At 46.0% G+C, this 25,119-nt stretch overlaps 1 protein-coding gene across 1 annotated transcript in view; it reads right to left on the bottom strand.

Moving 5' to 3' along the window:
- Nucleotides 1–18,457, bottom strand: part of svila (supervillin a) — a 50,362-nt gene extending 31,905 nt beyond the window's left edge. The window contains exons 1-14 of the mRNA XM_071539822.1: nt 18,400–18,457; nt 14,633–14,696; nt 13,104–13,195; nt 11,990–12,053; nt 11,743–11,885; nt 10,989–11,300; nt 10,574–10,952; nt 7,823–7,906; nt 5,978–6,895; nt 5,263–5,412; nt 4,485–4,519; nt 2,232–2,296; nt 1,350–1,486; nt 111–206 (exon numbers count right to left, since the gene is read on the bottom strand). Of these exons, the coding sequence (XP_071395923.1) occupies nt 111–206; nt 1,350–1,486; nt 2,232–2,296; nt 4,485–4,519; nt 5,263–5,412; nt 5,978–6,895; nt 7,823–7,906; nt 10,574–10,952; nt 10,989–11,300; nt 11,743–11,885; nt 11,990–12,053; nt 13,104–13,195; nt 14,633–14,696; nt 18,400–18,457 (2,597 nt within the window). The remainder of the gene's footprint in view (nt 1–110; nt 207–1,349; nt 1,487–2,231; nt 2,297–4,484; nt 4,520–5,262; nt 5,413–5,977; nt 6,896–7,822; nt 7,907–10,573; nt 10,953–10,988; nt 11,301–11,742; nt 11,886–11,989; nt 12,054–13,103; nt 13,196–14,632; nt 14,697–18,399) is intronic.
- Nucleotides 18,458–25,119: the final 6,662 nt, after the last annotated feature.

Genomic DNA, 25,119 nt, shown 5'->3' on the forward strand with positions numbered 1-25,119 from the left:
CTTCAGTTGCCACTCTGAGATGACAACGGTGTACGGTGTTCATGCCATTGTGTTAGTCACTTGTGGTCGGTGTGAGCCTTCATACCCATGCACACGCGTGTGCCGTGTACCTGTATGGCGGCAGAGTGCTGCAGACTAGGGTGGGGCTAGGCACGCGTGCTACAGCAGTGTGAACAGTCACTGCTTGTGGCACGGGAGTAGGGACACTACAGAGTGTAGTCAAGGACAGGGACACAGTCACACACATAGGTGACAGAGGAAACACACAGGTGACAAAGAAGGAAAGAACCAGATCACTCCCAGGTGATAAAAAAGGGGTTATTCTTTTACCACTGTGAACAAAGTATTGGATGTTGAATTGGTAAGAGACCCTCTGATAGCAATTCTTGGGATGAAACCGGATGTAATTCATAGTAGGAAAAGGATGTATCTCTTACAGATATTACTAACAGCAGCAAAGAAAGCAATTACAATAAGATGGCTTAAAAAGGATCCCCCCATCTATGATGAGTGGTTAACAATTCTAAGAAACATTTATACAATGGAAAAAATTACATATATGCTAAGATTACAGAGGGACATTTTTATAGAAAGATGGACACCATTAATGGAGGCAATAGGGGACCATTGGGATTGATAATGGAACGACCATATACTTTTATTTTTAGATAAATAATATGGATATCTTTCTGTATATTGGACTGAATATGTGTGTCTATGTGAGGTGAACTTGTATATAGCCCATGTTTAGTTTTGTTTTGATATGTTTGTGTTATTTACGTTAGTTATTTTCAGTATTGTTATTATTATTATTTTCATTATCTCAATTGTAACCCCTTGTAAAGGAAACTGTCAACCTATGTTGAAATATTTTTGATGTAAAAGGGGATGTGAGAAATAACCAAATAAAAAAAATAAGTTTCAAAAAAAAAAAAAAAAAGGGGTTATTCAAACTATAGGTGGGGAATATCTAGTATGCTGAGGGATAGACAGTGGTGATATCAATGTAATCAGTGAGGGTCTAATGCTCCAGGCAACACCAATGTTTAAAAGCATCAAGGAGGGTGGATGGAGGATCAATCCAAAATTTCATTTCATGGAGAATTTTGCACAGAAATGAAATTTCAGTTCACTTCCAGAACGGAAAAGGTGATGGATTAGGTTCAGGCTGACAAAGTGAGAAAATGTTGCTAGAGCTTAGAGCTTTAAAGTTTTCAGTTTCTGAAGTACTTGAGGTGTGCTGGATTTCAAATGGAGTTACTTGAAAAAAATGTGTCAGATAAGATAAATCAAGATCTTAAAATGTGCAGTATTTTGCTATGGTTGGAGGGTCTGGAGTAGAGACTTACGTGGCGGCGATGACCACCTCCTCGGTGGTGACTGGCTGGGTTCTGGAGCGGTCCTGGGTGCGTCTCAGCCGCCTCTCCACCGCTGCGTTCCTCGACCGCGGTTTAGGAGCTCCGCCATCGATGCTCTTCTCCAGCTCCTGGATGGGAATGGCGGGGCAGATAAGGAAAATCATTATGGATAAAAATCTAACTTGTTTATATTTCTCCTCACTGCAAGCCAGGTGGGATATCCCAGAGCGGAGTTTACTCAAGTGTTGTGGAGTTGGAGCCGAAGTGACTGTTAAAACACGGGGCTTTCATAGACTTATTTACATTGAAAGCAAGAGTGGATTGATGACTGAATAGGCTACCAGAGTAGATTAAAGTAATATATGGCTAAAAAAATTAGCATAACACTGACTGACCAAAGACAGACGATGATTGAGTGGGTTAAGATAATCTCTGTATGACAATGTGCAATTAGTAACTGCAGTATTCAGCGCCTTAAGCACAAGCAACTGAGACTACAGTGCATGTTTGGGGTGAATTCCACAAATGTGGATTGAAATGTGCTCCATTAAAACACTTGTTCCAGTGGAATTATCGGTCTCGTCTGATTCATGACTGTGATGAAACCGAGTCGAGAGTATTTCCAAGAGTCCGGCTTCGAAAGCCTCATTGTGAGGAGAGGACAGACTGATTTTCCATTTGGATGCCTCTGTCTGACACGGTGTCAATGTCTGTGTCCTTGATTGGAAGCACATTTCTCTGTGCTCGCTGTTCAATACCAGCATGTAATCCGCAGACATATGTGCAGAGTCAAAGAGGAGGAATGTTCGCTCACTGTGTGCATAAAAGGTCAAAAGAAAATGGCAGGACAAACAGGCGGGTGTTGAACTTTACCCTGAAGAGAGAGCGCTTGGCTGCTACACTCAGCTTGGCCCGATCATCCAGCTTCTCTTCATCGGCTACAGAGGGAGAGACAGAGAGGGCACAAAGACGTTGGAAACACTGGATGATTTCCTCTCCAAAGCACACGACTAAAACTAAGAAGTGCAAAATAATGTAAGCTTGGAGTTGAGGAAAAGCTTATTGAATGATCTGTCCATCACAAATGAGGCCAATATTACTTGTTTACAATTAAGGAGCAATATGTATGTGTACATGCATATAGTATAGAAAACAGAAAACTTCGTATTAGGTGTATCTCAGTCTTTTTAGTTTAGTGTTGATGTCTAAAAAAATTTAAAAAGGGAAAAGCTGTTTTTCAAGAAATTCAAAAGGTAGAAAATCCAATATGGTGTGCAACAATAGTCCTAGAGCAAGGTCAGCTACATGTTTGCACCAAATTTCATGGCAATCACATTTACAGTGTGGAGATATGGTTTGTTAAAATATTTTTTTTGATCTGCAATTGTAGCATCCCCCTTGGGTCAACCACTATACTTTTACAAATGCAGAAAGGCAGTGGTTTCATCAAAATTGGACCTGTAGTGTCCGAGATATCGCACGTTATGGACTATCAATTGGAATACAATAAGTGTTTTTCTTCTCTAAACAACAATGCAATGGTGTACTGTACTTCAATGTTTTTGTTTACATTCATCATTACCATCTGGCTTTATACCTGGGAGCAAAGATAAACCACGTCTCAACACTTGACTGGCGTCATTGGGAAGACTGTGCAGAGCTAGACAGGTGTGAGAGGCATGGCTACACACACACACACACACACGCACTCTGCAAGACACATGACATGACATCACCAAACAACTATTCCCTTTGACTGACGCCGCTGTGCTGAGCTCTGCTCCCTCTCACTGTAGTCAGAATAAAAAGCGTCCCGGGTGAACGTCTGCTTATAAGAAGCAGATGAGCTGGTTCTGCCCTCGCTGGAGCTGCTGTGCTGTTTTGCTACTGTGAGCACCAGTAATGACTCTATAAACCCCACTTCAAAATGTTGTGCTTTCCTATTAAAAAATAAGACCTTGCACAAAGAGTTTTGAGTCACGTTGCCTCCACCCTCTTGTCTATTCTTGGGGCTTTCATATAAACCCACTGGAAAGTCGCATTTTATTTATTTGCGTTCAGCCCCACGGCAATATTTAAACCCTAGATAACCACGTAATTCATGTTGTTTTCATTGGCAGATGAATAAATTAAAAAGGAATTCTTGTACTTGAGTATATTGGCCATATTCACAGACTGGGTGTGGTAACAGCATTGTTTGGTTAAGTAACAGTATTTGGCTGCTGAATGATAATACCAGCCCTCCAACACTGAAACACTGCAAAGATTAAGTTTAGTTCAAATGTAAAGCAATTCAGCTGATACAAATACTGAATTGGATGCTTACATCAGCATCATTAATGCTGCCAATCCCAAACTAAAGGACTGATGAAATTCAGTTTACTTAGATCACTGCAGTGATATGCACATTATCTGCACTGTGTGTCCAGTCTGTTTGGGCAACAATCTCACCCCTTAGAGCACCGACATACACTGTAAATGTTTGCTTTTGATAGCAAGTCAATCTAGTAAGATTTAAAATGTACCATATGTATTGAAAGCTGAAGCTAAAAATATAGTCCCCATGTGATAGAAATATTCACAGTGCTGCAAATGTTCCATCATACATTATGCAACAGGTTAGTCTCAGCCAAGCAATCTGATTGGTCAAAGGCGTGTCCCAACTGTGCTCATAGTTCCCATAAAGCTATACTGGTTGCTATGCCAACTCTTGCAGCAAGAAGGGAGCTAGTTATTGGTCTTTAATTTCTCTTGATGTATGCACACGTGTTTGTAGAAAACCTTCCAGTCAGCTCACATGTTGGTAACTCTGCTCTGCCTCATACCTGGCCACATTACAGTTCCTGGCCATTGCAACAGTAAAGAATGCCCTCTTGGATATTGTTAAGTGCTCTTCTTGTTTATTATATAAGCTCTCAATTATTTAGAATATTTTATGAGTGCAATACCTCACGGATGTTTTTAACGGTGTTCATAAACAAGTATGACTGCATTCCACCCATTTATGAGAAGACATTAAATCATTAATGTTCCGAACAGTGTTACAGATAGCTGTGAGAACCAAATTCTACCCTCAGGTCTAAAACACACAAATCTTTGTCAAGACATGTTCAAAGCACTACTTACCTTCAGTGCTGGCAAACTCTGAACTCACACAGGACCTTCAGAGGCACAGAAAGAAAGACACAATCAGCATAGGTTACTGATATCCATGCAACAACCAAAAGGTGATCAGTGGTTTAGGTGATCAGTGGGAAAGGAAAGAGAGGACTACGCACAGAGCCGGTGAGGAGAGTGAGTGAAAAGGAGCAGAGCAGAGGTATGTTGCTAATGTGACGGCGTGCGTTAGGGGAAGAAATTAAGGGGAAACCGAGTCTGGCAGAGCGGACTAAGCTGGAGAATTAGACGGCATTACAGAAGTCTGTGCGGTTCCACGGTCTCAGAGAGTGAACACCAACAAAGGCCGATTCATGCTTCCCTGGTACGGTCACATGTGATGGCTGCCAAGGCCCAATCAGCGGGACCTTTGGCCTTTAAGCTGCCCTCTTAGACTGACTGAGGGACAAAATCAAGGTGGAAGTCTACAGGAAAGTGAGTGAGAGTGCGCTTTTGCATGTATGTGTGTGTGTGTGTGTGTTCCTTCTTATGGCATTCATCAGATTATGGACTTACCACATACTACAGAATTATTTACAGTACACTACGTTAATAGTTGGGTTAGGTTACTGATTATTGATCGGCTTAGTTCAGCAAAACCTAATTTTTCCCCTTTATAAAACAAATATTACACAAACCAAACATTATGTAATGATTTTCTTTGACGTGCATGATCATATGGACATTTCCCAGCCTTCTTCGCTCTCTATGCAAACACAGCCATGCATACTTGAGTCCAGTGCAGTACCTATCGGTCTCCTGGCGCTCAGCAGAGGTGATGGGCTGCGTCCTAAACCTCTCTGAGGTCTTTCTACTCTCCCCGGGATAGATATACTGCCTGGGCCTGCGCCCCCTGTCCCTCTCCCCTCTCCAAGGGGCCTCGTAGCCCACGGGCACCCTGTCCACCTCAACCTCGCTGGAGGGCCACCCAGCAGAGGGACCAAGGTGGGCAGACAGATACCCAAAGGAAAGAGAAAATACAGTGTGGTAAGGGAGAGATAGAAAGGGAGTAGCAAAAATGGAATTGTTTAAAAACAGAGGCGTGGGTTAGATTTTGAATGTTCTGAATGTACAGCAACCACACCCCTGGTTTTTAAATTGAGTATGTGAGCAAGGCTATGTCATGCTAATTTATTAGTGGTTAGAGCACAGATTACTCTGGTAGATTGGGCACGCACAAACAGTTTGACTGGCCCCAGATGTGGACCAAACAAGACACAGTGCCAATACGCTACAAGGAATCATAGGAAGCTTACTGTTATGCGATTAATGCATGAGTACCATTTCTACAGATTAGAAATAGTGCAATAGAATCATTGTAGGCTGAGGTTATTATCACCCTAGCCTTAGTTGTTTGTTAGTCATTCATTAGCCAGGCGATGTTAGGTAACAAGCATCAGTGCGAGCTCCAGAGCAGCCAGCCAGCGGGCAGCACCAGTGCAGCGTTTTACTGTACCACCTACAGCTCAGGCCTGCGGCCGGTCGGGGGGGTGGTGGTGCTCTCCAGGTAGGAATGTCTGAGCTGGGCCACGGAGATCCGGGGGTCCTGCTGACTCTCTCCGTTACTGAACTCCTGTTTGCACATCTGGACCCCGTCACCCTCCCGGACCTCTCGGGGGTCCTGGGTCTGGTGGTGCAGGTGCCTTTGACTGGGCCCTCGCGGAGCCCCGCTCTCTGACACGGAGCGACTCAAGGCTGTGCTAGAGCTGGAACCTTCTGGCATCGCTGTATGTGGCATCGCCGCTTTGGGCTGGATGTGGGTGGCGGCCGGGCCTCTGTGGATGTAGATGGCGTTCTCCCGCTCCCTGGCTCTGCTCTCGGCTGCCTGCAGGCGGGAGACGTGCTCTGCGTGTCTGGGTGCTTCTGCTGCATCTTCCCACCTGCGCCTGCCTCTGCCTCCGTGGCCTCCTCTCGTGGGGTCGTCTGCCTCCACCTCTCTGGCCTGGCCGAGGCTTTGGGCCCTGGGTGTCGCATGCTCCTCTTCCCCCCGGCCCCTCCGCGGGTCCTCGGTGCTCCTCTCCCTGCGGCGGATCTCTGAAGGCAGCACTGCTTTCCTGCTCTTCAGAAGGCCCTCCGTCTTCACGCCCTGGGCCTCTTCCTCCTCTTCCTCCTGGGGCTGTTGCAGCGCTCTGGACGTGGGACCAGAGGCCATGGACAGATAACTGGGGTAACCGCTACCTTCCTGGCTTTCAAGTGGCCCAGATCGGGTGAGCTGGGGCTGGGGGTGGGAGTAGGCTAGCTGAGCGTCTGTGTAGTAGCGTGTAGAAGTCTGGGACTGGGGTTGAAGGTGTCTGCGGTAGACCGGGACTTCTGTTACATTTCCCAGCTCTGGGCTCCTCTGGCGGCCCTCCTCCCTGGCAAGCCTCTCCCTAACTCTGATTCTTCAGGGAAAGAGAGGGCCGGTTAACATTTGTAGCACAAGCGCACACACACACACACACTCGCATCATTTACAACTGTAAAAAGCTGCTGCCAGTCAATATGCACATCTCTTTATCTGTACATAATCAAAAGGATGATTATCAGTACCTTGGTTAAAAAAAGACAAAGCACTGCACTCAATTCCTGCTCTAATCTACATGATTTTTTGTATGTAGGCTTGTCAGCATGAAGACAGAAAGGGATTCTTTCCTTTGTTTAATATAGCATCTACCTCATCTTTTTCTTGCTACATCAGCAGAGAGAGTGACAGAGAAAGAAATAGAAAAGGACAGAGAGAGTGTGAGAGAGAGAACAAAAGAGAAAGGGATACAGAAAGGTGCTTACTGTAAGCAAAGCACATAGTCAAATCCATAGTCATCGATATAAAACCAGAGTTACTCTGGGAAAAGAAACTATACTGCGACATCACTGCCATCTATCTTATCCTGCGTTGCTTTTGTCTGCTGCATTTTTTCTATATAGTTCCTCAAACATTTGTTTCCACGTGGGGATTAATCTGAACACAGCAACATGTCCATGACACATGATGTTATGGTGCGCACCCAAGAGAACTGGGGCTTATGATGACTGATGATGATGAGGTGATGTCAGGTGACTCAATACACAAAAGCAGGGGTTCTTAAACTTTATCAGCCTTGGACCCAAACTGAGTAAATGTAGTTTCACCCTACAAAGACAGATCATTAAGAGATGTTAGTATTGGTGGTCTTCTAGGGAACGATTCTGGGTCCTGTCCTGACCCATAGTTTAAGAAGCACTGCTCATAAGGGTCGATGAGTTAGGGGTAGTCCAGATGAGTGGGAGGATGGCGGGTGATTGGGGGGGGGGGGGGTCAGACACAACCCCACGCCCCAGCCTGGGTGTACCTCGATGGCCAGTTGATAAGGGAGTGGGTGTCGCCCTCAGCATCGGTCTGGAGGAACCAATCGCTGCTCTGTTTCGCCCCCGCACTGCACCAATGAGAGCCCGGTGGGAGACAGCATGTGAGAGAGCGGGTGGGTGGGCAACAGTCTAGACTCAATGCTCACTCGTCTTCTTGGAGCACACACGCAGACAAGCACACACCATTGACTTCACATCGAGCTTGACCAGAGTGAGAATGGGCTGGGCGAGGAGCCGGATCCTACTTCGAATGCATGTTCAACTCCCCGGGGAGCCGTTTTATTGTTATTCTGGTATTGGGAGCGGCGTCATGCGCCATAAAATATGAACAATGGATCTCCTTTGTAACGTTTGTTGAAATGAACTGCAATGGCTATAAAATGCAGTGACCCCTTTGTTATATCAGAACGCACATGGCTACATACTGGTATATAGACAAATGTGTACAACTGATGAAACACTAAAAGTCAACCATGCATCAGTGAGTCCAGAGAAAAGCTTCACTGAAGTCAGTCCTGACTGTAACTAAGGCCTTATCTACTGGAGCAGATATTCAGAGGAAATGCCATCTCCCTCCACCAGAGCCAACAGGCAGGTGAGTCATGCTGGCCCTCTGACGCTGAATAACGACAAATAGCCGGAACCATTTCATTTAGCGCAGGCCCGAGCTAAACAGGGAACACGCCCCACTCAGAAATACACAAAGGGAGCCCATGATACAAAGAAAGAGAGAGAGAGAGGGGGAGAGAGACAGAAAGCCAAGTATAAGACTTTTTGAAACCTTTTTAAGGCTGCCTGGAATTGAATTTAAGAGCAATTTAAAAAGCAGAACAGAAACAAAACCAGCATATTTCCGATTGAACATAGCTAATGAAATTTCTGAGACTAAACAGGCTGTATAAGAAAAACAACAACAGGAAATTAATTGTTAAAGGAGAACAGCCCATTTACTGCTGTCTGTCTAGTTTACCTTTCCCCAATCATTTTGCAATGCATGTCGTATGTAATGTAGATTTTTTAAACATTTACTCATTTATTTACATTTACATTTATGGTGTCAAACCTAGCTCAAAATTAGCAATTGTTAATAACATTTTAATATTTTATAAAGCCTTAGATTTTAGCTAATTTAGTTTAAGTTTTCTTCTCAGACTTTTTAAGGGCATGCGGATACCCTGGAAAGACAAACAGAGGGTAGAGGGGAAGGTCTCTGTAACTCTGTGTAAGTCTTTCCCCTCGGGCCTCGCCGGTCTTGATCAGGCCCAGCTGTGGGTCACGGTTCTGACCGTGGAGTCACACTGAGCCGCCCAGTAACACAACACCCGCCCCCCCCCGCCACAAACACACACACACACACACACACACACACACCGGCCAAGTTTTGAAACCCGAGAGAGGGGGGACGGAGGAAGAGAGAGAGGACAGACAGAAACAGAGACAGATAGGGAATGACGGCCTGGTAGGGTGTGGAGTCGGAGCATGCGTCTCCAACTGTTCACTTAGCAACAGCAGACTGCAGGGCTGCAGCCTGGCCGAGACCCGGGCTGGGCTGGGCTGGCTGTTACATCAAAACTGAGCAGGACAGGATTATAACATGGGTGTTTAACGGTGTGTGTGCATATACACAGAATGTACAAAGCATTAGGGACATCTTCCTGATGTCGAGTAGCAGCCCCTTTTGCACAATCCACATCTTAAATTGTCTCAATTGTCTCATTCCTCTCTTTATCTACATCTCCTTTGTGATTGGTTTAGATTTAGTAAGGGAAATCAATAACGGATAAAGGTTTTACCTGGATCCACCTCATCATTGTACTTCATGGAAAGAGTAGGTGTCCCTAATATTTTGTACAGTCAGTGTATCTTTTTCTGTGATGTGCCATTGATCCTCAAAGGAGCAATTCTCTTTCAGGTCAGAGGTCAGAGTGCAGGCTCAGCTACAGAGCAGCAACCCTAACCCTATATAACCAAGTGTTTATCTCCATCTTTAAACGCCATCCTGGCATCTTGTGAATAACATCTAAAAAAGTAAAATTTTGCAATACGCTAACTGTGTAAAGATGGTTTACTCCGTCATCCAAGCAGCCCCCAAAATACAATCCCTTCCAATCAAAATGACAACAGCTTGGCCAATGACTTAAGCTTTGGGAATTACACATTACAGCAATTTGCTGTTCTAAACAAAGCCACCTGAAACCTCTGGAGCAGAAACACAAACACGAACAGACATTTTGTATTAATCTGTGTGCAGTGTGTTCAGTGGGCCCAGCTGTGGGTCTCAGTCGGACTTGGTCTGAGTTCAAAGATCATTCCAGAACAAGCTCAGGTTGCCTGACCTGGTATGAAGCCGTACTGCTGCCAAGAGGACGACCTTGGACATGAATTGAGAAAAGGGACAGAGACAGAGATGGAGGGAGGGAGAGGCAGCCTGATGGATAACGCTGTCACAGCTTGTCCATCTAATGGAGGGAATGATAAAGTAGTGTTCTGTCCCAAATGGCAACCCTCCATTGTGTATATAGGTCTGAGGGGAAGCTGGGATCTGGGGTTTAGAGCAGGTACGGGCATCAAAAACACTGAGAGAAGTGGAAGGACATAAAAGCTAATCTATTTTGGACAATTTCGCAATGCCTTTCCAATATATTTATGAAAGAAATGAGAGAGAGACAACTGAGGGGATAAAGACAGATTAAGAGATTTGAGGCCAGAGAAAAACAAGCATCAGGACCACTCACCCCTGTCTGCTGAGGATGCTGTGGGCCTGCTGCTCGATGAACAGGTCCCCAGGAGACGTTCCATGTTTAGGTGAGGGGAGGGACGGGTGCCTGCTCAGCTTGGGCGAGCTGGGTGGCACTCCTGTGACCGCATAGTCTTTAGCGGGCGCCCTGGAGGATGAAGACAGCGATGTCACATCCATGTAGGAGGAGGAGGACGGTGGCTCAGGAGGGACGGCCCTCTCCTGCAGAGCCCTGCGCTGATTCTCCAGGTTCATCAGCCTCTCCCTCTCGGTGAAGGAGTCCAACCTGGAGCGGCCCGGCTCGTAGCCGAGGTCGGGGTGGCCGTGCTGGGACGCCGCGCGGCTCGCCCTGGGGCTCGTGACGGAAGTGTTGGCGTCTCTCCCTTCCTCCCCCACGGACCCCGCCCTGCCGCGCCTCTCCGAGGCGTCCGACTCCTTCCGGCCACGAGCGTAGCGCGAGGAAACGTCCGCGTCCGGCTCCTGGTCCAAAGAGATACCGTAGCGCTCGGCCAGCTGCCGGCGCCGCTCCGCCTTGTAGCGGGCGATGCGCTCGGCCTTGGACTCCAGCTCCGGCGCGTCGGTGGGGGAGCCCGAGCTGTAGACGGGCTCGGTGTGGACGGAGGACTGAGGCTCGGGTCGGCATCGGGCTCTGGACTGACACTCCGGAGTGCTCAGCTGCAAGTCTGGGCTTTCCAAGCCCTCCAAGCCATACCGCTGGACTGTAACTACAGGCCAGAGAGAGAGACCGTTACTTCCACAGAGTGAAACAATCTATTCTATTCTCTATGTGTGTGTGTGTGTGTGTGTTTTGGGTAAGCCTGTACGATTATCTTGGCCAAAACTACACACACAATAAAAAATTATCTCGGTAGTTATTAATAAGATGAAAACCTTAACAGTACTGTAATATGTCTTCAATTACTTAAAAAACAATTTATCATATCAATCACAAGTAATAAAAATTAGTGGCGGTAGGGTTAGGTTAGGGTTAGACCGCGATATATAGTAATACCAGTTATTGTTCCATCCCTAATTTTGGGTAAATTACTTGATGTGAAGTGTTGATATCCATGTCCATCTACCTACATACATAAAAGCTCTATATGCACTTTCTCCATTTATGTCTGTGCTGTAACACTAATGTAAGCCTGTACTGTACTGTCTCACCACCACAGGGCTCACAGGGGTCGGAGGCCCTCGTGTAGCGCGGTGTGTCCTCCTCCAGAAGCCGGTTGGCCACCAAGCTGGGCAACAGAGACGGGTGGACCTCACCCTCTATTCCCTCCAGCCGCCGGGCGATACGCTCCTTCCTACACACAGACAGGACAGACAGGAGAAGAAGTGGTTAAGAAGTGGGCAACCTCAGACATGCCATCATCCTCCTCAACATTATCAATCATCATCATCTTCTCACCTGTTCATCTCCCAATCACTTGCGCTCGTAGTAATGCCTTCAAATCGCTTCCTCAATTCAGAGACTAGAAAGGAAGAAACAAAAAAAAGAAAGACATGAGAAAGCTGTTAGAGCTCAACAAACAGAAAACAAATGCATCTGTTCTTGCGTTGCTGACTTGTAAAAATGTGACAACCGCGACTGTGTTCCTGCCAAGACAGTGATAAATAGTTACGGACATTCATGGGTTTTTTGTTTGCACTCTTTTTAATCACAAAATGTATTGTCTATTATTTAGACTTTAAGTCTTCATGTAAGGTGAATACAAAACAAGTCTGACCACACTCCAGAGCATAGGAACTTTAGAAATTATTAAATAAAAACCTCAAAAGCATCATACAATATAGGACGATAAGTTATGTTTACATTATTGAAAAAATACAATGAACAGTTTATATGGATATATGGATTGCCTACTGCCATTACGACTAGAGTATAATGATGTACAATAATAGTGTCTGAACTGGACTGAGCTGAATAACTCCTCTACAATAGAAGAATCCTCTCCATTAGTGAGGTTACGCAACACACACAAGTCTGTTCCACTGGGTTTACAGCCCTGCAAAACATGCTCTGCAATGCCCAATTCTCCTTTCAATCTGATCCAACTCAGTTTTACAGAAGATTTAGAGACTTCTACACTACAGCGAAGATCATTCCTGCTCCATGCCCAACCCACAGTATGGATTTAGTGGTCTGGACATGTCAATAACAACTCAACGAGTGGCCTTCAGGGCCTTAAACAGCTCATCAAGTCATTGTATTCACCATCCAGTGGGACTTCACAAACAGACCCAAGGACCTCTAACAGACTGTATGTCTTTACTGGACTTGGATGAAATGGAGACTGCATGAGAAAATGGAGATTGCAGCACTTGATATTATATGATATGTGAAGATTCTGCTGTTAGAAAAACTAGTTTTAGCCAAATCTGGACTCGAATCCACCTGGCAAAGAGGCTGCTGTTGCACAATAGCAAAACAGAGAGCCTACCCCAAACCTCCCGAAACCCTGGGAAAGTGGACATTGCAAGGGTCGTTTGCAAGCAAGCAGAAATCAAAAACCCTTACTCACCTTTGGGGAGATTGGCCAAGAGACTGACATCTATATCCTTGGTGCTTTTGGCTGGGTCGTCTTTTTCGTCAAATGAGAACTCTTTCTGGAAGCTGAGGGGTGCAGGAAAAATATCAACTGTTATTGAAACAGCGCTGAGCTGCGGGGAACAGGATTTGTTTATAGACTGGAAGTGTAAGCAATTGTAAGGGGCTCATTGACTGAATTTGAATTTCTCCAAGATCAGAGGGTCATCCAAGTCATAAAAAAAAAAGAAGAAAAATGTTGCTGGAAGCAGGATCGCTTTTGAATGATGTTCAAGAATCTAGTAAATCAGCCAGCGGATTGCGGATGGAGCTGCAACAACAAGCAATTAATCTTCCAAACAATATATTCGCTTCTCAAATCCCGTCATACATTACTGTAAATTGCATCAAGTCTTGAATCCCCCAATATTTATCCAGATTTTATGAGAAAGCCTTAAACCCCCCCTCCCCCTCCACCCCCCACACACACTCACACAGAAAATCTCTCTCTCTCTTGCACAAATATTCTGAAGTCGTTCGTGGACCCGATTCAAAAACCATAACCAAAGTTATGATACAGCTATAAAAATTTGGCAGTGGATTATCAATGGGAAGAAACAGTCAAGAATTGGGAAAACATGATTTTGCGGCTTTGTCCGTTCCAACACTCGTTCACCACAGAGTAGTGAACACACTGATATGCTGTACGAAGCCATGAGTGAGGACAAGCATAAGCCTTTCTTTTTTTATAATAGCAGCATCTATTTTCATAGTTGAACATCTTATCTCTTCCAACATATAACCCCCCGATTCCTGAATGCACATTGTTTTCTAGTCCAAATCACACCCATGCAGTTTGGCTTCAGCTTGGTGTCAGTGTGTCCGTGGTTCTCACTGGCGTAAAGGAAACTTTATATATAGAGTGGAGGCTATGTGTGTAGGCCGGGTGGAGTATTTGACACCCGGCCAACAGTGTGATGCTGAGCAATCCCGCTAATGCTGCAGTAGGGAGCTTTTACACAGCCCAGCAGCACAGTGACCTTATCTTTCACTTTCTCACTCAGCTTGGACGCCGGCCCTGTCTGAAGCACCAGAGCTTTGTCTGATACTGTCTGTGTCCAGCCACACTCACAGATAGCTGTACATACATTAGCGATACACTCGTCGTTCCATCAACTGCCATTGCGACAAACTCTAGCCTTTTCCTGTTTTGTGCTATAAAGCAATCTTCCTTTGCGTGGCAGTAAATTCTAACCTGGTGGCACACAATGTAAAATGCAGCGTAGAAGCCAGAAGAGGCTGCCAATCTTCTCAGCAATTGTCTTGTTTGTTTATGGTAATTACACTAATGTCTCAAAATGTATGTGGTAGCGATTTATTGATGTTAAAATGATACATGTAGCACCTTTAATATTTAAATTATCACTTATGTGGTCACACGTTTTCGAATGTGACTCAGCCAATCACAACTGAGAACTTATGAAAACATTAAAAACAACATTCCGCCCCCCCCCCATATCTTACCTCAGAGCCCTCTTCTGTAGCAATCTGGGGTTGCCAAGTTTTATGGGGGTCTCACTCCCAAGCCCTATGGACAAAACAAAAAGAGAATAACATTCAAAGTCAGGTCACATTGTTCATTGGCTAAGTGCAATTTCAAACTTCAATTTTAGCTTTTAATGAACAAGCGCAAATTGCAGATAGGCATCTTAAGGTGAAACGGCCAGTCTGTCAAGGGGGCCTTGGCACCAAACCACATTCATTAAGTGGACTTCCACAGAGAAATTAAATGATTTGGAAAACAATAATCTGCCTGCCTGACTGAATCACATCAAATAAGTGAAGTGTGCAGCCAAAAGGGTTGCACACCCTCCCCACACACACACACACACACACAGATCACAGTGCACTTATATACAGAGACACAGTCTGTCTCCATCTTAAGTGTCAGTCTATGTGCTGTGCATGAGGTCATAGCTTAAGGCGTTTGATAGAGGAGTGACTGGCTGTGTGTCACTGAGACAGACGCTGTAAAGTCTGATCACACGTCAAGGTTGCCTTGCTGTATAGCTGGGAACAGTGCCAGCAGCCAAACACATCATCATCTCTAAAACTAGCCATGAATACAGAGAGGGGAGACAGCATGGAGAGAGCAGGGCCGGGAAATGGTTAAAATACAAACACTAAACCACAATGTCCAGTACCTACAGCCTTTAAAAACATGTCATCATGAAGCGTGATGTGATAAAACACTCTGCAATTAGATTACAGGTACACACAAGAGTCCCCATTCTAACCTATTAAAGTCTGGTATCTATTAGGAAAATGTCCAGAGTCGGTAAACAAGGGCAAAATGTGATATAAACACCTGCCTACAGAGAAATACAACCTCATTACCTAGACAGAAAAGGCATTAATGGGTAGTTAGCATCATAAACAGCCTTTCAAGGAATGCGAGTTCTTTGCAACATCCCTTTAAGGAATGTCTGCGCCTGGTTCGGTTATTGACTCCAAACCTCAAACGTGCGGTTTTGGCTGCCCCGGACCTCCGAGTGGCCACAGCAGGCAATTTTGGGACAAACATGTGGTCCCACTTCCATCCAGAGACCAACCCCTCCGAGTTCACCTCAGGGCCGCCCTAGAGCCCCCCCACCCTCTCCCTGAAGCCACCCCTAACCCCCCCATTCCAGATCCGTTAGTCCTTATTAAGGATGTTTGGGTTGATGCTTAAATCCCTCCTACTTAAGCAAAACATCATTTGAGAAGAAAGAAGAGGGCTTATTTGGAGAAGGCTGCGTGCCGGGATCTGTTTGGGATGGTCGTGTATTGTTTCAGCTGGGTGGAATATACGGCGGGTGAAAACACGGCTCGTTCCATGCGAGCCGTGAATCATAATCCTGGTTATCGGCTGCTGATGCTATCCTCTCTTGACAATGAGATTAAGCTGACACAGCTCTAAGTAGAGTACCGGAGTCTAAGAATCATAGTCTCGTAAGCGCTACTGATTCCTAAACGGGACAATCACATCGCATAGTTGCATATTATTATGCAGCAATCTCACATATCTAGCCATGTGCGGGCGGCAGATGAAAATCTCATCTCTGCGGAGAGTAGTCTTTCCAAGAATTGAGAAAATGTGACTGATTTTTCCATTTACACCTACGCATTATCTGGAACTACAAAATTGGCTTCGAGTGGGGTTCATAAGCCCTGGGGTAATAGAACTTACTCAGCACATAATTCACCTTCCATTCAACTGCAAAAAAAAAGAGTTACAAGGTTTTCACACCACATCGTTGACATAAACTGAGAGTGTGAAACAAAGCCAGATACCAATGTAAAGCCATAATGAGCTGTTATGCACTGGTGCTAGTGTGCTGTCCCTCTGGGGCAGCTGGCTGTTGTTTGGCCCTCTGGCCTGTCAACCATATAGAGTCATCCACAGCCCAGACCTGTGTTCTTTTAACACCTCATACAGCCTATATGTAATGGCATGCAGGCCATCAGGGGCGACCCTTTTGAAGAGTGCCTGTATGCATTCGTCATTCCAGACACAGACATAAAAACCTTCTGCAATGATCACAGATGTCGCGAAGCCTTTGATGCCTGCTGTAATCTACAGAAACACTATGGCTGGTATAGCCGGGAGGGAATGCGCAAAAAAAATTCCTCAGCACCGTGCCCCGTGAGTTGACGGGGCTGTAAAAGCGGCTTGACACTGATAAAACAAGGGGATAAAATGATTTCATGATTCACTGGAGTGCCATTCAGCCTCTGAAGTGAGGAGGGCCTTTTATGTCATGATATCAAAGGTGCAAGGCACAAAGACTGACTGTACAGAAGGAAAGATAGTTATGTTTGGCAATCCTCCACTCTGATGAACTGTAGTCTAACCTGAGGCACTGATCAAACCCTGCAGGCTTTATACACGACAAAAAGATGGGTGACTGCATACAATAAAAATGAAGCTGATGTCAATCTAATTATAACCAGCCACACATACTGCTTGTGCTCACACACACACACATACACACACCCACACACACACTGTGGTTACCAAAGAGGCGTTGGGGGTGAGCATATGTCCAAGTTGAGATATGGGATTAACTTCCACGCCTGGGATTACAGAGAGCCCAAAGGGAAATGTGTCACTCCTTAACCATGGGCATTACATCACACTTTATATGGGTGTGTGTGTGTGGAAGCCTAAACAGCTCCCCCCCCCTCCCCAACAGTTGCCCACCTGCCCTGCCTTCGGCCTGCCTTCTCTGAATCCCAAGTGGTAACTGAGGACTAACAGAGGGGCTTATGGAGTAAAGCGATAAAAAAAAAAAAACACAGAGGGGAATCACAAATTAGGTGAATCACAAATTAGGTGAGGCTGAGCCAGACAGAACAAACAGTAGATTTAACAAAAGGAGGTGACAATAAGCCAATTACATCCTACACCAACGACAATGAGTAAACAAAACTGCTCAGCCTCAGTAGTCAGGCCCGCACTGAAACGTGTAAAAGAAACAGAAGGCAGTGGAGAGCTAAGTGCATGTTTTGACACAGTTATGCGTAGTAAATGTGGAATGATAACATAAACCCCCCAAATGAGCTTTGCGCAGCTCCCTTCCCCCGAAACCCGGCTCCCTGCTCGCGCAATGGCCTGAAACTGCGAGCCACCTGTTGTGGATTCCCAGCCAGTTAACCATGAAGAGGCCAGATCTCAACACTCACTCCGCACTCTGGAAATATTACTGAGAGGAGTGGGAACGAGAACCACTGGCAGCCCAGCACACACACCGACCTGTGGCCAGTCAAGAACGCATAGTCATTTGTCACACACAGGTTCACGTGTGCACACACAAGCACGCGCAGCCACGAATGCGCACGTAAAAGCCTAAAAATATGTCCATACATGCAGAGTCCGTGTACAACCACATAACTCTCCTAAATAAGTCGGAGACAAAGTAAGCTGCGGAGCCCAGAAATAGCTGGCTCCCTGAAACCGCCTCCTGCAGCGTTAAGAGTCCCTTATCTCTGCTACGTTGTGTGTCCTTGGAGGCTACAGCTGCAGTGCAAGGACAGCTGGCTGGAAACCGGGGCAGTGAGCAGAGAGGAAGGGAGTCTGCAGTTTGCTGCCTGCCAACTCCCTCCAGCTCCAGGCTCAGCCTCCCAGTCCCTCGCACAGCTCCAGCGCCCGTCCCAGGCTCCCAGCCCAGGCTCCCAGCCCAGGCTCCCAGCCCAGGCTTCCAATCTCAAGCTCTGCCCCGAGCCTCCCAGCACCGGCCTGCTTCCCTTACCTTGGCTGCAAAACTTGACGTGGCTCAGGTAATTCGAGATCCACGGGTTCCGGTACATTTTGGCAACAAGATGAGGGGGGGGGGGGGTACAGACGGAGAGAATAAGAGTGAAAAGGAAGAGAGTGAAACAGATGGAAAGAGGGGGTAGAAAGAGGGGACAGAAAGCTGCCTGGGAGGTGATGCAGCTACAAAAAGCAGTTCGTCAGTGCCCCGGGACGGAGAGAGAGGAAGAGAGACAGAGAGAGAGGGAGGAAGGGAGGGGAGTCAGGTAGCGCTAGAGTAGAGGGAGAGGGAGGGGAGAGAGAGAGAGAGAGCTGATCCACGTTCCAGCAGCAGTGCTGGAGAAGTAGCAGTGGTCCTGGTAGGCAGAGAGGAGCGGTGAGGCTGTGGCTGCAGCTCTGCCCCTTCTGTGATCCACTCCTCCGCTCTGGCCCCGCTCCCGAACCACTGAGGGCTAACCGCTGCCCGCTAAAACAACCTGCAGGGCTAAAAGCTGCTCAGCACGGGCTAAGCTCATTAGCCAAGGCAAGCAAATTAGGCCCCATCCCTACTACACCAACAGATTGGTGTCCTGCATCCTGCAGAATGAGGCTCACGGAATAAAAGAGTGCGTGAGATAGAGAGAAGGAGCAGAGGGAGAGAGAGAGAGAGAGAGATGGAGAGGTAGGAAGTCCCAGGAGGGTGCTGCCTTCCCTTGGCTCGCAGACAGGAGTGGGATGCCAAAGAAACCGGTGCAGAGCGGCAGAAAGAGAGAGAGAGAGGGGGAGAGAGAGGGGGACAAAGCAGAGAGGGCGGGTGGGGAGAGGAAATAAAAGTGAGCGGGAGAAGAGCAGAAAGTTAAAATGACCCTCTTGGCCGGATGAGAAATTCCAGTCATCTCTCAAAAAAAATAAAAAAGGGGCAGCATGCAGAGAGAGAGAGAGAGAGAGACAGAGAGAGAGATGGAGGGAGGGACAGGCAGGAGGTGGGAGAGAGGAGAAGAGAGGAGAAGGTGAGTGGGACAGACAGCAATAGTGCAAGAGAGTGAGGAAGAGAGACGGAGAAAGAGAGCGTGCAAACTGAGAGAATGTGAAATCAGCTGTGCACTCTGCTATGGGAGCTTGTGAGTAATGGTATCATTACGCTAAATGCTCTGGTTATCCCTAGAACGGACAAAAAGAGGTGCTGGGGGAAGAAAAATAGGCTGATTTATTGACAGTCTCAGAATTCTCCACTCTTTTTTTTAATACACTCATCAAAAGTCTGCGTGTGTGTGTCCCAAAGAGCGTGCAAATTGATATTCCCCGTGAGTCGGAGGGAAATGAGCCTGTGTAAACCCGCTCCCTCATATGATTAGGCTGTAATTGAACGCCAAGCACAGGACAGAAGCACGTGCAGACACACTAACACACACACACACACACACTGCCGCAGAGCCCAATAACGCTTTTCACATGCTGTTGGGGGGGAAAACGGTGACCGCTATCTTATCTTGCTGCAGCACACAGGCCGAAAACCTGTCACCGCCAAACACACGGGGATCGACAAACGCCAGATCAAACGGATGGGAAGCGGGGGTCACAAGTAGCTTCTCAATTAGGATGAGGAGGAGCGGTCAGGATAGCAGCAACCGGAGAAGAAACGCATGAAAGAAAAACTTGTGTTCTTCCAGAGAAACGAGAACATGAACATTGATCTCAGCGGACTTTTAAAAACGTCTTGTAAATGTAAGCCAGGTTGTTGGAGCGTTTCAGCAACACCAATGCAGAACAGTCTTATCACATCATAACATTTGTCAAATCATATTAATCTGTCTAGTCTCACTATCAAGGTCTATCCAGGTGTGTGTGTGTGTGTGTGTGTGTGTGAGTGTACACGATGCAGCCAGACGGGGGGGGTGTGTACGATTTAGAGGTGGCATATCTGGATGATTCGCAAAGGTGAGCTCATCTGGCCCAGTGTGTGATCTGTGCACACACACACACACACACACACTGCAAACCTGCCAATTCACACTAGGGGTGAGAGGATGGGAAGAGCGCTACCTGCACGCAACACTTGAACCCTGTTATTTGCAGCACTAGCCCTAGGGGGTGAGCGGGGGTCCTGCCCAATATTTATTTCCTAGTAAAACACACTGTAATTGCAAATCATAAATGTCAAACTAGATTCAGGGTGGCAGCAGACTGATTCATGCTGCTCAATTCTGATGACTTGCCTGTGACTTGCAAATCCTAAGAAATCTCTTTTTTGTCTAATGTTTGGATACTAAGGCTGCAAGTTCGATCCCTTGTTGGAGATCAGTGGTTCTGCTTATTACATGCTACAGGATCTAAAAAGTCGTCTTCATGATCTGCCTCAAAGGTGCTAGTATTTTGTGTTTTTCAAAATTAAAACCATATTTTCCCATAAATCCCGGTGCTTCCTGGATGTCACTACCTGTCCCCTTCCCCCTCTATCTGGTGTCGGCCCATTTGTTTTGAAGAGCAAGAAGAAGAATCAGGGCCAAAAATAGCCAATGTGCATGCATTCTGACCAGGTAAATCAACATGAAGATGAAAATATTCAGTTAAGAGTAATGGGACTGGAATAAAGTTGTGTATAGTTCCCGTTTTGTGCCGTAAAGCAATTCAGCAGATTTCCCATGGGATCGGTTAAATCGGCCGCTGCAGTGTTTGGTTGGAATGAAAACCTGCAGACTCATGGGCCTCGCTGGCAGATGGTTGAGAACCACTGATGTAGAGTCCAGCAGAGGCTGCCAATGTTGTCGGCGATGGTCTTGTTTGTTTACAATAATTATACTAATGTCTCAAAATGTATGTGGTAATGATTTATTGATGCTAAAATGCTCCAAGTAGCATAAAAATAGGATTAAAAAACAGGATCACTGTCGATTTCAATCAAACACATATCACACCTGGCCTCACCATCCTCGCCATCGTCATCGTCACTACGCCTATCACTATGTGCGGTCTGGCTGTCTGGCAGTCAGAGTTGTGGCTAATGTTTGTTTCGATGACTCATCTGCTACAGGGATGAGATCAGACCTACAAAACCACCTGACTGCTTCTACCCTGTCATTAACGATGACGACTCCTCGCTGCCAAGGACTGGCAAGACCGAACGGGCCGCCGCTGTGATGCAACACCGCTCATGTTCTCTGTTCTTTGAGGCGGACTGGAGGATTTATTGAGACAGCAATATAAGGCTCCTAAAGGAACAGACGCAAAAAAGTATATACAAGCATCTAGGCAAAACAATACGCACAGATGGCCCCGAGGAACGCAGCCCCATGCTCATAGAGGTCGGTGTTAATTAGTAGCTATGCAGCAGCAGATATGAGGAATGTGAACATCTGTAGTGCTGCATTAAGAGGGATTACTTTAACTGCACATCACAGCCAAACAGGCAACCGCACCACAAACAAACTGAGGTAAACCAATTGAGAGTTTACTCTGAGAGTTAACCCTAACCTGTCCGTTGATTATACAACTGAAAACATAAAAGGGCTTAAAACTATTTGACTCGGTGGAGTCTGGGTGTAAAAATATAGGCCTTTCAAACTATTGGTTCAGTCTATCCAGTCAAATGCACATTATGACTCCCACAACCTTTAGGTAGGGAATCATCTATTTTGTTTACAAACTTCATGGAAGCAGATTTAAGTTTGCTTCTAAAAATGCTTACACATCTACAGTAAACTGGCCTAAAATGGTTTGAGGCATAGAAACTAGATCACAGGTCAATGAGAATGAAAACTTCAAATGTTTTTGAAGGCTGATACAGAACCGATATTTTTGGATTGAAGCTGCCTATAATTTATGCGTCTGAAATTGCCTTTAGACCATGGGAAACTAAAAATCTACATTGGAACCGGGATAATACACACTAAACATTATTAATGCATACTTCTGTGGGATCCAATCGAAATATTGCATTGGAAAAAAAATCAGGTTAATGACCACAGCACTGGTCAATCATATAATTAGTATGTATTCAAAAAAACTAACTGCCCGATTTTTAATAAAAGGCCAAATCAGCCCGCTATATTGGCAGATTCATATATATTGGTCTAACCCCACAAGAAAGGCACTTCTGGATCTTGAAATTAACCAGCGCAACGAGCAAGGCGAGCCATGTTTAATATCATAACACCACAGAGCCACGCCTCTCCACTAATCATCAACCCAGATGTTCAGTCAGCCACACATTCAAAGTGGAGCTATTTCAGCCTGGACAGCTTCACATGTGCAGTCAGTGGGTCATTATTAGATAAACACTTCCAGACAGGTCCGTGTTGCACTTAAAATGACCTCTAGCACGCCGAGGCATCCCGACAGGTCTGCCGGGGTTAGAAATACTTAATGGCTGCACCACCTTCACGGTTGGAAAATCTTTTAGGGAAGAGAGGGAAGAGAGAGAACGACAGAGAAAGAGAGACAGAGAAATAAGCATCAGCAGGGCTCGTCTCCTGCTCGGCGCTCTTTCACAGCCCTCTTAGAAATAAAGTCCAGATTTATGGCACCCCACAGGAAAGATATCCGTCTTTGCTGGCGAGAGAGCGGCGGAGGGATCCAGCGCGCCCGGCCATGCCGTCTCTGCAGACGCATAACAGATTCGCGCCTGCGCTGCACGGCCGTAAATTCAGACAGGGGAGGCGGGGAAGGGAAGGTAAAGATATTCATACTCACGCATAAAGGGAGTTAAGAGGGAGGCGGGGGGACCGAGGCTAAAACTCCATTTGCAATATTGTTTGGTGTCTTTTACTAGGCATCTTTTACTAGGCATGATTGGATTTCAGTATGAAGCCCTTTGCCCTTTTGAATAGAAAAAAAGGTGTGTTCAGAAATCCCTCCAACACCTCAGTGATGATTCTGTGGATTTGAATACAGGGTCTAGGTTTCCTGTGGGACCAAGAAAATATCACAGTATTCACGAAATATCGATAATATTGAATATTGGCCCAAGCCTAGCATGTATAGGTGGTTGGTTTGAAATGTACTCAGGCTATACCTCTGCCTATATAGAGAAAGTGTTAACAGAGTTCGTCGGCCAGTTTAAATATCATGTGTGTATGTAGTTTTACTGGCACCCTGACTCTTGCTGAGGCCTCTGAGGTCAGATATGACAAACCTCTAAACTTCAAGACACACTCGTGGACCAGAGGCTTCAGACCTCGTTATCAACTTCCTTTCATAACTCCCTCAAGTCCTTTGAAACTTTACAGTTGCGCCGCTGCAAATAGATGCACCAAGATAACGCTGACCTTCCAGAAACACACACATCTCAACATGGCTTTCCCAAAATAAAACCGATAAGAGGTCTTCAGCAGGGACCTCAGCGCTCCGAGGGGTGCAGCAATGTGTGGCTCTCAAACCTAGCAGGGCCTCGCACAAGGCTCAGCATAAACCCAGCGCTGTGCAGCAGCTACAGCCAACATCTTCCTCTGCAATCACTCGCTGGAGGACTGAAGATCCCCTTGTCCAAACAGTTACAAGACAGTGCCCAGAGATAATTGAGTGGTTAAAGGAAAATTTCACCCTCGGATACTCTTACATTGTTAGATATCATCAATCTGTGATGTTCAGTGCAACATCACAGACAACCCCCAGAGAACGAGCATGAACTTGCTGCATTCTGCTGTGGGTCATACATGTAGGTGGACAGAGCAATAGTGATAGCAATAGCAGAGCGACAGGTTTTCCAGTTGAGAAAAAGTGAGTCACGCCCCTTACTCAAAACACAACATGTCTTGTGGCTGCATTGCATTCTGGTCTATTGAGGCTTCTGTCAGTGGAGAAATTGGTCTCTCTGCCTCTTCTACGATGTATTTCTCTCCTGTATGATTGTTGAACGTCAGTGCAAAATGGTGAGGATAGAAAGCTCTTTGATTCAGAGGGACTGACACTGCAAACCTCATGTTTACCATTGATGGTCTAGATAGTTTCAAAAATTTTCTGCTACAAAAATTCATTGTAGCCACACATTTGGCCAGTTATCACTGGGAACAAGACAAATACACCACTAAACAACAACAAAATGGATCCAGGAATGCAACGTACATTGCCAATGGGTGATTTTTTAAGTGTTTAAGTGTTTTAGGATGGATTTTTCCTTTTTCCCCTTTACTTTCCATGTATAATTAAAGAATAAAAATGTGAAATATGAGTGGACTGCACACTCTTCAAACAAAATAACACATTACTCATGATTGTTATGCATGAATAATCTCTTAATATTATAGCCTGTATAGTACCATCTGTTGCTGGTGCACAATGATGATGTGATCCTTGAGGCATGTGATGCACCTGAGATCCTGGAATACACGTCTACAGTATCTGATTCAAACGGAGCCCTGGGGAAAGATCTGTACCCAAGTCTGCACACACACACACCCCCACAGAACGTTCTGCTGTTAAATGAGCACACGTGTGCATGTGTGTGTGTGTGTGTGTGTGTGTGTGTGTGTGTGTGTGCTTGAGTGTGAGACGGTACAGCACATCTGGTCAGGACAGCTACAGCAACCAGAATCCTTCACCGATCCCGCCTGCCAGGGAATTCCTGGTGTCGTTTCCATCCCCGCACACCTTCCCAGGAGCTGTCATCCTGCTCCGTTTAGAGGGATGGGAACGGTAAAAGGGGATGGAGACGCTGTTGGAAAAGCTTGTATCTCTCTCATTTCCCTCCAGAGAACGGTCCGGATCAGACGACACAACGCGAGGTGAGCCAGCGGAGGGGAGG

The sequence above is a fragment of the Centroberyx affinis genome, unplaced genomic scaffold (genome assembly GCF_046629955.1).
Source record: "Centroberyx affinis isolate AG114_WGS23_722 - 3 ecotype Tasmania unplaced genomic scaffold, CSIRO-AGI_Caff_v1 ptg003526l_1, whole genome shotgun sequence".
NCBI lineage: Eukaryota > Metazoa > Chordata > Actinopteri > Beryciformes > Berycidae > Centroberyx > Centroberyx affinis.